The sequence below is a fragment of the Coprinopsis cinerea genome, assembly GCF_000182895.1.
Source record: "Coprinopsis cinerea okayama7#130 chromosome 11 map unlocalized cont3.11, whole genome shotgun sequence".
In the NCBI taxonomy this organism is placed as follows: domain Eukaryota; kingdom Fungi; phylum Basidiomycota; class Agaricomycetes; order Agaricales; family Psathyrellaceae; genus Coprinopsis; species Coprinopsis cinerea.
In genome coordinates, this window is record NW_003307534.1 from 1,315,577 (window position 1) to 1,328,459 (window position 12,883).

At 50.0% G+C, this 12,883-nt stretch overlaps 1 protein-coding gene across 1 annotated transcript; it reads right to left on the reverse strand.

The window, feature by feature from the left end:
• Positions 1–76: 76 nt before the first annotated feature.
• CC1G_11317 (hypothetical protein) lies at positions 77–2,559 on the reverse strand (the record flags this gene model as incomplete). Its single annotated transcript, XM_001838942.2, has 9 exons — positions 2,257–2,559; positions 1,760–2,098; positions 1,572–1,678; positions 1,388–1,437; positions 1,236–1,328; positions 1,041–1,161; positions 692–984; positions 473–631; positions 77–412 (listed from the first exon to the last, which is right to left on the reverse strand). Exons 2-9 carry the CDS (start codon positions 1,987–1,989, stop codon positions 77–79), a joined length of 1,389 nt encoding a protein of 462 aa, XP_001838994.1. The 5' UTR covers positions 1,990–2,098; positions 2,257–2,559.
• Between the last annotated feature and the right edge of the window lie 10,324 nt (positions 2,560–12,883).

Sequence of the window (12,883 nt, forward strand, 5' to 3'; positions counted from 1 at the left end):
CTCGAAAAGAAGGACAAATGTACAAATCTTCATTCACAAAACTTCTTCCACATCCTCAACGCAGCACCCCAACTAACTAGGCGAATCCATCTTCCCAACTGGCCCCACCAGCCGCAAACAACTCTTCCTCAACACCACCAGGCCACCCTCCCATACCTGCGCCCATAGCACCACCCATCCCTCCAACACTGAACCCATCATCCCCGCCCTTGCCCTTCACAGCCTTGCTCAAATACTCCTTACTCTTCCCCAGCTCCCTGTCCAGTCCCAAAAGGTACTCAGATTGCGCCTGGGCATTGAGAAGCAGAGCATCGATTTGGGATTTATTGTACCGCGGTGAAGGATCGGAGAAGGTGACTGTTGTTTCCGTTTCTGTGGAGGACAGGGTTGCGGAGAGGTCGCCGTCTTCGATCTAATTTTGCAGGTTGCTGGTTAGGTGATGGAGTGGGCCCAAGTGAGGACGGAGACGCACCATGCTTAGCAAGATCCCTCGAACCTCATTCACATCCTCGATCTTGACCGCCTTTGCGATCTCCGTAAGGTTCAAAGATAGATATGTCGCGGTGAGCTTCTTCAGGACCCAACGCGGCGCACGGTCAACAGCTTGACGCAACAGCCCCATATTCTTCTCCTACAAGCACCCAACATATCAGCATGCACAAACACCCACCCAATCCGATGACGAACTCACACCCTGGAACAAATTCTTCTCCTTATTCAAGAGCTCCTTCAAACTCTCCGAATTATGAGGGTACGCATTGATGAAAGCCTGATACGGCGTCGACTTGAACTGCCTGACCAAAAGCGGGTGGGTGTACTTGGGCAACGGCGACACCTTGCCCTTCCAAATCAGCTGTCCGATGGACATCTTCTTCAAAGCCTCCATCTGCAGACTACTAGGATAGGTCGAAGGAGCCGTGACGACAATCTCGAAGAACTCTTCGGCTTCTTTCCAGCGCTTGAGCATCGCGAAGATGATACCACCTGTGGGAAAGAGAGTGACGTTAGGAGAGGGAGGGAAGGAAGCAGGATGTGCGGACCTGTGTAGTGGTATGTTAGGTTGTCATTGTAAGTCAGCTCGGAGAGGTTGGTGTCGATGTTTGAGATGGGCACCTCCAAGATGGGTAGCGCCGCCGTTGGATGCTTGGCTTGTAGGCATGTCTAAACGATAAAGGACGCGTGAAGCGAGAAGGAGAGTTAGAAAAAGGGCGCCTTGGTATACACGTCGTACGTACCAGGGTGAAGATGGGATGGATAGTCGTCAAGAATGAGAGGTGAGGTGGGTACCGTGTCAGAAGCAGGTACAGCGGTTCGATCGCCCATCTAGGCTGCAGGGAATGATATGGTTAGCAAGGGCTTTGAATCCCCAAGATGCGGGTAAACGTACGTTGTTAGCAGCCACTGCTAATCGTTGAATCGCGCGAGCCAGGGCTGTCACTGAATGGATCACAAATCGTTAGACCTTGCATCATCACGAATGACGGAAAGAGTGAAGTGAATACATAGATGATTCGAGTGAGATGGTAGGGACCGTAGAGGGGCAACCACTCCAACAAATACGAACAACTCACCTCTATCAGGCACATGCCTCGCCTGCACAGGATCAAAATGTTTGCAAAAGTCGGTGATAACATCCAACGGCGGTGCTTGCGCATTCTGCACCGTCAACCTTGCAACCCTGTAATTCGCACCAGTCAACAATCCTTTCTCCCATCAAGTCCCAGTGAGAACTAAAGGAGATTAAGAAGATACCACGCACAAGATATACAAAGCTCCAACAGTCCAACTCGCCGATCCATACCCCGCCCCTGCCACCACACTCAGCGGATCCTGACCACTCGATAGCGGACTAGCAAGCGCCGCGTCTCGCAGCTCTTTTGGAGTAATACTCTTGATATGCGAGACGACGTTGGAGGGTGAAGCGGATTGGGAGGTTATAGTCTGGAATATGCCGTCCATCACTTGGAGGGGGTCTTGCGAGGGTGCCATTTTGAAGTCCTATGTCTGGGAATATGTATAAAGGCGGCTACGATGAGTTTGAAGAGATTATGGCTGTTGGTACGGGAGAAGAGTCCACAAGCTGTGCGAGTGTTCGCGCCTGGATTATTGAAGATGATCAGAGCCCAATTCTTCCTATGAAGCACTATAGCGGCTATCCAAAACAAGCTGCCCACACATCCCCGTTCGCAGGGCACACCACAACCCACCCAGATCGCGCTCGATATCGATGTCGAATTTGAATCAATTAACACATACCTGCTTGTTCCAAGTACACGACGTTGGACAGCGTCTCTTGTCGTTAAAGGCCTTGAAAAGCACGCCGTTCCAAATTCTACCCAAAAGTAGCGCGCCCAGGTCGTTTGAGGACGTCGAGGACAACCACGCGTTCTTTAATGAGATCGAGTCTGAGTGGCGGCGACTCAAGCCAAGACCAGGTTCGGCACTGCGCGAAACTAATTCTCACGCCCCTATCACTGGGGGCATGAATGCCATTATTCCGGAGATAGATTCAGAAGATATTTTAAAGCAATGCTAGGGATATGTGAAGGGATCTTGTTGTAAATAGAGGAATAAAAAACGATGGATTTTCGTGTTCTACAGAACAGTATTTATAGTAGCTACGAGACGTGATTGGTAAGTCATTGGAGCGCTCGATAAGCGCGTGTATAAGCGCTCGGGGAATTTCTAATAAAGTGGAAACATAAGAATGAAATAACTAATCTAGTGAGTAACGAGTCATCGTGTATCGACGAGAACATTCTCAACACTCCCCCTTTCTCGAGATAACACCGATTTCGTAGGTAAGGTCTTGATGACGTGACCTAGGTAGTCCCTTGGTGAATAAATCAGCGAGATTTAAGTCGGTGTGGACGTAAACAATCTCGAGGGTGCCGTTTGCGACAAGATCGCGTAGGAAATGATATGCGAGGTCGATGTGCTTCGTTCTGGGATGAAATTCGGGGTGTCGACTGATCGCAATAGCGGCCTGGTTGTCACTGAAGATGGTCGATGTTTTGGGGGGAAAGAATTCCAGTTCTTCGAGTAGGTGCCGGTGCCATAAGACTTGCTTTGCGACGTGTGTGGTGGCGATATATTCGGCTTCTGCAGTTGATAGAGCGACGGTGTTTTGCTTCTTTGAACTCCAAGCTACTGCTCCACCTGCCAATGTGATAACATAGCCGGAAATCGATTTTCTGTCCGGTCCATTCGCCCAGTCGGCATCGGTGTAGATGTGGAGGTCTTCCGTCATATCTTCGTCATCTAATCCTCCAAAGGTGAGTGCAAAATCCTTGGTACCCTTCAGGTAACGAAAGATTCGCTTTAGGGCAGTGAAATGAACACCTCTGGGGCGAGAAGTATACTGTGCAAGTCGATTGACCGCATAGCAGATCTCTGGACGCGTTCCAAGCGCCAGATACATCAGAGAACCAATCATCGTCGCATATCCCGACGAAATTCGGGGGTCTACCTCCTCTCCGAGCGAGTTTCCGTCCTTGCTGTCGAATGCGTCGAGTTTGACGTTAGGATCGATGGGTGATTGATACTGGGTTCGCATTTTCTAGCCCAAATCGCTTTAAGAGTGTGTCGATGTAATGGGATTGTGAAAGCGAGATGTGGTGGTCGTCCTGCTGAATTTGGAGACCTAGGATAAGTGAGGGCTGGCCCAATGACTTGATTTCGAAGTGCTGCGCGAGTTCCGACTCGATCCGGTCGTTTAAGGCGTCTGTGGTTGAAGCAGCGATGATATCGTCGACCCAGACGAGTAGAATCGTGAAGTCGTCGTCCTGGTATCGAATATAGCAGCAGTAATCGCTCTTGAGTTGTTTAAAGTCGAAATCTTCGAGTTTGGAGTTGAGTTCATGGTTCCAGACGTTGCCAGCCTGCTTCAGGCCGTAAAGGGAACGCTTGAGGACGCATACTCGACCAGTACCGTCGTCAAATCCAGGGGGCTGGCGCATGAAGATCGATTCCTTCAATCTTCCGTGTAAATAAGCGCCCTTGACGTCAAATTGACGAAGTTTGAGGTTTCGGATGGCAGACGTACCCAGGACAGTCCGAAGCGTCTCGAATCGCATTACTGGTGCGAAGGTGCCGTCGTACTGATAGTCCTGGCCGGGTTTCTGAGAGAAACCTTGAGCTACAAGTCTCGCCTTGTGCTTTGTGACCTCCCCCTTCTCGTTCCTCTTCTTTGTGAACACCCACTTGCTCCCAACCGTTGTTCGCCCCTCTGGAAGCTCTCCCAGCTCCCAAGTACCCATTTCCTTCAATGTTTTCAATTCTTCGTCCATAGCTTCCTTCCATCGTCCCGATTCTGGTCCCTGCAACGCTTCTTCGACGTTCTGAGGTAAGTCCGGCTCCGAAAATTGCGAAATAAAAGCGGTTTCCCGTTCAGATGGTTCGCCGATTGCTGCCAGTGCGATGTTTGCCGTTTCCTTCGACTTTGCCTTCGCTTTTGACGATTCTGTAGGCCTGGAGATGGTAGGGGATGGAGAGACCGATCGCATAGGCGTAGGAGTGAATCGCAGTCCTGGAGTGCGTGCGTCCGGGTTCCCAAGTTTCTTGTAGTCTGTTTCGTTCCTTCTAGCACGTAATGGGCGTCTAATCGTCTTGTCTTCGTCGTCTGTCGTGTTTGCACTGCCCGAGATCGAAGGAGATGGTGTTGTTTCGATGAGAGGTAAGATAGGGCTCGATGGTTCAGTTTTCGGTTGCTCCTGGGTTTGCGAGACTGGAGAATCCGATGTGCTCTCCCCCTCAGTCCGCATACCCGGGATTTCTACCACTTCGAGCTCCTTTAGCTCGTCGTTTTCGTTGAATGCGAAATTTCTTGACACTTTGACGTTCCTCTTTTGCGGGTCGTAATAGCGGATCGATTTTGAGCCGTCGTTAAAGCCAACCAGCTTCATCTGCTTCGATTTTGGTGCTAATTTTGATCTATTCTCTGATTCATCCAATACCCAAACATTACATCCAAATGGCCGTAAGTGGGCGACTCCAGGCTTCTTTCCATGCCATGCTTCGTAAGGGGTCATGTCATTGAGTGCGCGAGTTGGAGATCGATTTCGGAGGTAGGTGGCGTGAGCTACAGCTTCATCCCTAAGGAAAGCAGGCAGTTCGGAGTCTATGAGCATAGCTCGTGCTAGCTCCAACACAGTCCGATTGAATCTCTCTGCAACTCCATTCTGGGATGACGAATATGGTGCTGTTGGCTCGATTTCGATTCCCTCCTCTCGACAGAGTGCCTCCAGCTTCGAATTAATCAAGTCCTTCGCATTATCGAACCTGACAAATCGTGGGGAACGGCCCATCTTCTTCAGCCATGCAATGTGCCCTTTGATTCGATCAAATGCCTCCGATTTTTCGCGTATAAATAACGTAGTCGTATAGCGTGTTGCGTCATCCGTGAAGGCGATATAGTATTTGAATTTTCCTGCCGAAATCGTTCGCGCTGGGCCCCAAATATCCCCCATAAAGCGTTCTCCGGGTATCTTGGATCTGTGCTCAGCCTCTTTTGGAAAAGGCTTGTGATTCTGCTTGGCTTCGATGCAAGCTTCACATGAGCGTGATGGAATTGATGCTCCATCTATATCCAGACCGTGTACGAGCTGTTCCCGGTTTAGGCGTTCGAGTGCTGTGACAGAGATATGGCCGTAACGTCGATGCCATTGATCCCAAGTGAGTTTTGGGGCTGATGCGAGGTGGGCCTTTCCTTTCCTGGATTCTTCGGCGCGGGCTTTCAGCTTGTATAGTCCATTCTCCTTTACCCCAAATCCGATGATCCTTCCATCCTTATTCCGCATGGTACATTTCCCTCCTCCTATCTCGACAGTTCCTCCAGCTGCATCTAAGCGAGTAGCCGAGAGTAGACAGTTAGGCGCTTGTGGCACATACAGCACATTACTAAGCTGATGGCGCATCAAGCCTCCGTCTAACTCGAAATTCAGGGCAATAGTTCCGCGCCCTTCGACGATTGCTGGGGTAGGTCCTACGCCATCGAGAGTGGCATTGGTGAGGGGTTGATAATCGATAAAGGCGTTTCGGATGGTGCATATGTGTGAGGTAGTGCCGGAATCGAGGTACCAGTCTGATTTGGAGAAGTCCCTGGAGCTTAAAGCTCTAAATTGGGCAATGTACGCGACTTCGTTAAGCGTGCTGTTGATTTCCGATGCTTGATTTGCCTAGTGAAGGACATGGGTTGGGCTGACCCTGTGGGTTGGTGGGTATGGGTCAGGTGGGTGTGGGTGTGGNTCACTTCTGCGGCACCCACACCTAACCCACCTGACCCACGGGTTACTGGAGTCTCAAGTGCCAATGGGAAAAATGCTTCTGTATGCAACTATTTTGACCTCAATTGCTCTTGTATTAATGCTATCTACTCTATTAAGTTAAATATTTATGTCCAATATCTATTTGTACTCCAATCACTCACAATTCCACTCTACCCATGCTTCCAAAACCCATGGGTTTCAGACCCACACCCACACCCACATAAACCCATGGAAACCCACACCCACACTCATGGGTATGGGTTTTGGTGGGTATGGGTGAGGGTCAGACCTGAGTGAGCCATGGGTGACCCATGTCCTTCACTAGATTTGCCCGGTTTGGACCTCGTCGACCCCTTGGACCTTGTCCTTCCCTTCCGCCACCTTTAGCCCAACATTCCGACTTGATGTGGCCCTTCTTCTTGCAGTTGTAACATTCCTTATCTGACTTCCCGGCTTTTCCATTTCCGCCACGACCTCTCCCAGCCTGGAGAGTCGTACCCACACCATCTGACCTCCCTTTCCTTCTTCGTTCTTCTTCGATCAGAATAGCAACGAGTTCGAAAGAGGAAATTGTCGGCGAGTTTCCGTTAGCGCCCAAATAGGCAGATGTGTAAGAATCCCAGGATTCCGGCAGTGATGTGATCAGAATCATGAGGAAATCGTCGTCCGAGATGAGGTTTCCGAGGTTGTGGAGTTGAGCCTGTAGCTGTCGAAGATGGGAGACGTGCTCCACCATATCAAAACCTTCTTCCGCCATCGCTCGAAATAGTTGCCGTCGTAAGGCCAGAATTCCAATCTTCCCTTTGGATTCCTTGACTTGGGTGAGTTGTTTCCACATTTGGCGTGCCGATGTTGCTCCACTGATATGAATCATTTCGCTGTCTCCCACAGCGAGCTCGATCCTTGTCCTAGCCTTGGCATCGCCTTGCTCCCATGCAGTTCTCGACACTCGCTCCTCCGTCGTGAGTTCGTCCGATTTCCCAGCTGCTACCTTCTCTGATCCCGGAGCGTCTTCCAAGACGTACTTCTCCAGTCCAAGGTCACGCAATACCGCAAGCATCCGTTGCTTCCACGGTAACCAATTGCTGGCCTTCAGAAGCTCCATTCGATAGCCGCCCGTGTATTCTTCTGGCATGGTGTCGGTTGTCGAGCAAACACTATCTAGCTAAGGTGGTCTACTCTAAGACTTACCAGGTAGAGAGTTGTGTGAGGCTAACTAGTGGCTACTACAAGAGTTTGTGACGAACTCTATCATCTATCCAGGCCCAGGGAGGGCCGGTATTTATAGTTTACAGGAAGCGTGACAGATGTGACGTATACTACATAAATATGGAAGGTGTGACGGGTGAGTAAGCGAATGAGTCATCATGAGTAAGAATGAGCGATAATGACGCAATATGGTGCAAGTATTAGCACCTACTCCTGTGACGTTCCAGAATGTTCTACACTAGAATGTTCTAGAGTGTTCTGGACCAAGTCTCACTAATCTAATCTAATCTACGATATAATCTTCAGATAAGATAAGATAAGTTCAACACCCCCCCTCGCTAAGTGCAGCTATGAATAGCGCGCTGAGCGTACTCAAGAACTTAAGCCCTTCCAAACTCAAGTCCGAGTTGTTCACGGAAATGCTCAAACTTGACATGACCGAGAGGTTTGGTAAACATGTCAGCAGGATTGTCATTAGTGTCGACGCGAAGAATCTCGACGTCTCCATCTTCAACACGTTCGCGGATGTAGTGATAGCGAACATCAATGTGTTTGATTCGACGTTCCTGGATAGGGTTTGAGCCAATGAAGATAGCTCCATTGTTATCCGTGCAGATCGGCACTTTGTCGATGGGCATGCCTAATTCGTTGAACATATGCTTTAGCCACATGACCTGACGGCTACAATCAGAAAGCGCCATATATTCGGCTTCTGTAGACGAAGTAGCGATGGTCTTCTGGGCATGGGAAGTCCAACAGATAACGGCATTAGCCAACTTGACGATGAATCCAGTCACGGACCTGCGTTTGATGGGATCAGCGGCAAAGTCCGAATCCGAGTAGGCGATGAGTCCTTGTGAGGAAGAACCATCTAAGACCAGTGCGTAGTCCATAGTCCCTCGGAGGTATCGGCAGATGTAGAGCGCCTTGTCGAGGTGCTCTTTGGACGGATTTGCTGCAAACTGCGATAGCTTGGTGACAGCATACGCAATGTCGGGACGAGTGCCTAACATAAGGTATAGCAGCGATCCAATCACAGACTGGAAACGTTGTCGAAGTTGGTGATCCACGGGACCAGTATTCGGAAGAGGTTTGTATCCCTCAACCATGGGAGTTCGAGCCACTCGGCAGTCCCATCATTCCGAAGCGTTCTAAGACCGTTTTGAGGTAGTCTTTCTGATCAAGGCGTATGGTTTTTCCTTGACGTTTGATCCGCATTCGGAGGAATTCGGTTGGTTCGCCAAGATCACGGCATTCCCATTTTTGCTTGAACTCGTCTTTCTTTAGATTGACAAGTCGCTTGGAGGGTCCCATGAACAGAATGTCATCGACGTATGCGATCATGATGACGAAGTTGCCATCTTTCTCCTGGAAAATAAAGATTCCGGTATCGGTCGAAAGTCGTCTAAAGCCAAGAAGTTTGGCAGACTCTACAAGTTCCTTGTACCAGGAGTTGGAAGCTTGTTTGAGACCGTAGATAGCTCGGAGCAGCCGGAACACTTTATGCTCCTGACCAGGTACCTTGAAGCCGTTCGGGTTGTTCCATATAGATCTCCTCTTCAAGTTTGCCATAGAGAAAGGCATTCTTGACATCGACGGCGGTGACATACCAGCCTTCGAGTGCAGCGACGGCAAGCATCGTGCGAACTGATTCATAACGAACCACGGGAGAGAAGATTTCGTTGAAGTCAACACCTTCAACTTGGGAGAAACCCTTGGCGACAAGTCTGGCTCTAAGTCGACCGTCTGGTTTGACGTCGAACACCCATCGGCATTTGATCGCTTTACGACCAGCAGGCAGAGTGACGAGGATATAGACGCCGCGCTTCTGGAGTGCCTCAATCTCCAGCTTGCAAGCAGCTAACCATTTCTCACGCTGTTTAGGCGGAAGTTTTTGGATGTCACGGAATGTGTATTCACGTGGCGACTTCTGAAGGGGTTTATCGGGCGAAACTGCCTTAGAAAGCAAGTATGTGATAAACTCTACTCCCCCTTCCCTGACCAATCGGGCCAATCGTTTCTCTAGGTCTCCACGCTCATCAGCAGTGCCACTATCGCGATTTGGATTATCAGCAGGATTTGGTCTGGGGAACCTCATCTTGCATTTCTAGACTTGTGGGTAACCGGCAGGCCTTCGCTCGGTATCTCCAACAGTCTTTCTCCAATCACGCTGCGATTGAGCATCAATTTGTGAAGGGGTTTTATCCCCATAGATGGAGCCTGGACGAGTAACGGTTCTCCGCTCACGGCCAGATCTTCGAGGTTGGTCCGGTTGTGGTTCCGGAGCCGGTGGTTCCTCTGGTTGATCTCCCAGGGCAGGTGGCGGCGGATCTTGAGGTTGATCGTCGTCACGATCTCCCCCTTGATCCCTTTGGGGAAGGGTATCATTTTGGGAGTTGGGACGATGGACAAAGTCATCATCGTCACCTCCTTCAGGAGAAATGTTGTCATCTCCGCGATCCGATGGTGGAGGCGGTTCGTCGCCGGCACGAACGCCACCTCGTTGAGGTTGTGCACCAGGACACTTCGGGAAGTAAGTCTCATCAAAGACAGCCGTAGCGCCTCGGAAGAGACTGTTGTTGTGTAAGCGCATGAAGAGATAACCCTTCATTCCCTCAGGATATCCTAAGAACACCATAAGTTCAGATTTGGGTGATAGTTTGTTCTTTCGGACTTCTTCGGGAAGGTAGACGTAAGCGCCACAACCAAAGACACGTAAGTGCGAGATGTCAGGGACCTTCTTGTGTAAATAGCTCATACGGAGTTTTCCACTTAAGACGTCTGACAGGCGTGCGATTGTAGAGATGCACGGCATGTGACACCGAGAATTCCCACCAGGACTCAGGAAGACAGGCGTCAAAGCGAAGTGCCTGGGCCTTATCCATAATTGTCCTGATAAAACGCTCAGCCCTGCCGTTTTGTTGGGGCTGACGCGGGACGCTCTGTAGAATTTTGATGCCAAGTTCCTTCAGTGCGTTATCGAATTCTTCAGACTTAAATTCTCCCCCTCCATCCGACATCCACTCTTTGATGGAGGCGTTAAATTGGGTCTTGACCATAGCAACGAAGTCGCGTAAGGCCTTGATGGCATCATCCTTCTTTCGGAGAAGGACGATCCAACCGTGGGAGGTATAGTCATCGAAGAAAGCGATGAAGTACTTGTACCGGTGATAGGATTCTACCGGGAAGCTCTTAAGATCAGAGTGAATCTTCTCAAAAGGCTTCTTCGCACGAGAAGTTGATGGTGGGGAACGATTTTGATGGCATCTTTCCCTCATGACATCCCTTGCAGGGAGTACATCTTTTCGGGTACAGAGACATTCTGTGGGAAACCCTTGGTATGTCCCTTCGCTTTCTCAAGCACTTCCTTTGAGGGGTGCCCAAAGCGTCGATGCATGGTTTGGTAGTCGACGGAATAAACCATCGAGAGCTGTTTTGCCGCTAGACTCTTTACGGGAAGTGATCCGAGTCTTAACCCAGAAAATGGTGTGACCGGGTATAGCCGGACGGCAAACGATAGCTTGAGATTGATCGGGCTTATAGATGCCGATCGATTTGTTATCACCGTGAACGTAGTGTCCACGTTGTTGAAGAAACTCTCCCATAGAGAGTAGTCGTCCATGTAGGTTGGGGACATGATAGACAGGATATAGACGAGTCCTGACTTCTTGATATTTCCCATGAGAATCTTTCACCATGTGTTTGATGAAGACGGATCCAACTCCAGCCCAACGAAGAGTAGCCTTTTTATCAGCTGTGCGAATTTCTGGCGAATTTCTTAATGGAGTATAGGATGCGAAATCGGTCTCATCACTAGTGACGTGCATAGAACAACCGGAGTCCATCATCCAGACGTCATACCCATGGAATGGAGAGTGGCATTCAGAACAACTCGCGAAGAATGAGGAAATAGACATATATTGCCGAGCGAGGTAATTCAAAGCAATACATAAGTCCATATACAGATCATCACGTAATACAGCAGCATCGATTAGAATAGAGCGCTGTGTGAGATCAGCAAGTTGTTCGTTCAGCCGACGGGATGACACACACCTTTGTTCGTCGATGTGTCCGGTGTCGAGTTCCATGGCAGTGTCCTCAATCTCCGTGTCCGCCTTGAAGTCGGGTTCGTCATCGGTATCCATGCCAAGTGAGACTGCATCGTCATCGTCGGAGTCTGTAAAGAGAGGAGACTCGGAACGAGCACGTTTGGCAGGAGGAGGTGATTCGAGACGATCTTCGAGTGACTTCTTAACGGGGAAATCCATGAGGGGTCGGAGATTTTTGGCAGTGCGAGGAACGTGAAGCCGATCGCAGATCTCCTGAGCCTGTGCCAAGTCCGGATAAACTGGATGAGTCCGGGGATCGTTGGTCTTCTCGGCGGTAGCGGGGGTGTAAACTTGAGCCGGAAGATTGACGGGGACTTTATTAACTTTGATGCCGGACGAGGTAAACGAGGCGACGGAGGTAGTAGTGGGAGTAGGAGTGTGATGGTGAGCCGAGATGATGTGGGAGCCAAGGACGACAGCGGAAGCAATTTGGGAGGAGTCATCGGAATCAGAATCAGAATCAGCATCAACCATGTGAGTGTGATGATGGTGATGGTGTTGCTTCTTCTTTCCGGACGACTTCCCACGCTTGGACTTCTTCTTGTCGTTAGAAGGCTGTCCTTGCTGTCCTTGGGCAGGCGAGTTAGAAGACGACTGCTGCTGCTTCTGCTGCTTGAAGTTGGGGTTACCCTTCTTCCGCTTGATCGCTGACATCTTGTTGGCGTGAACGGAACCCTGGGTTCGACGTTCATACTCCGCCATGATGGCTTCACGCACATCAGCCAATTTGAGTTCCTTGACCTTTTTGTTCTGCATCAACAGAACCGCAATGCTATCCCATTTCTGGGGAATTGCGTTGATCAGGATCATGGCTTGGAAGAAGTCAGGCATTCTGACACCATTGGCGTGAAGTCGATCAAAGACTGATCGGAGATCATCCATTTGTGGTACCGGATTTTCATTTTCCGAAAGCTTGAAAGCGATAGCCTTCCGGAAATCGGCAAAGACCACGGATGCCCCTGGAGTACCGTAACTTTCCTCCAACTTCGTCCAAATGGTTCGAGCCAATTGGTTTGACTGGATGGTCAAGCGAATAGCAGGTGTCATGCGTAAGGTGAGGGGCACCTTTAGCAGTCATATTCTTCTCGAGCCACGCCCTTTGACTCCTTCCGGCGAGCTTCTTTGTCTTCCTCCTTGGCATCAGGGGGAAGATCAGAAGGCTCCGGATTGGTCCCATCAACAACATCCCACACGCCAGCAAATTGGAGATAAGCGATGGCGAGCGGCTTCCATTCTCGATAGTTGGTGCCATCAAGAATCGGAACAAGTTGAGTGAGGGCGGAGGACATGGTTGTTGAG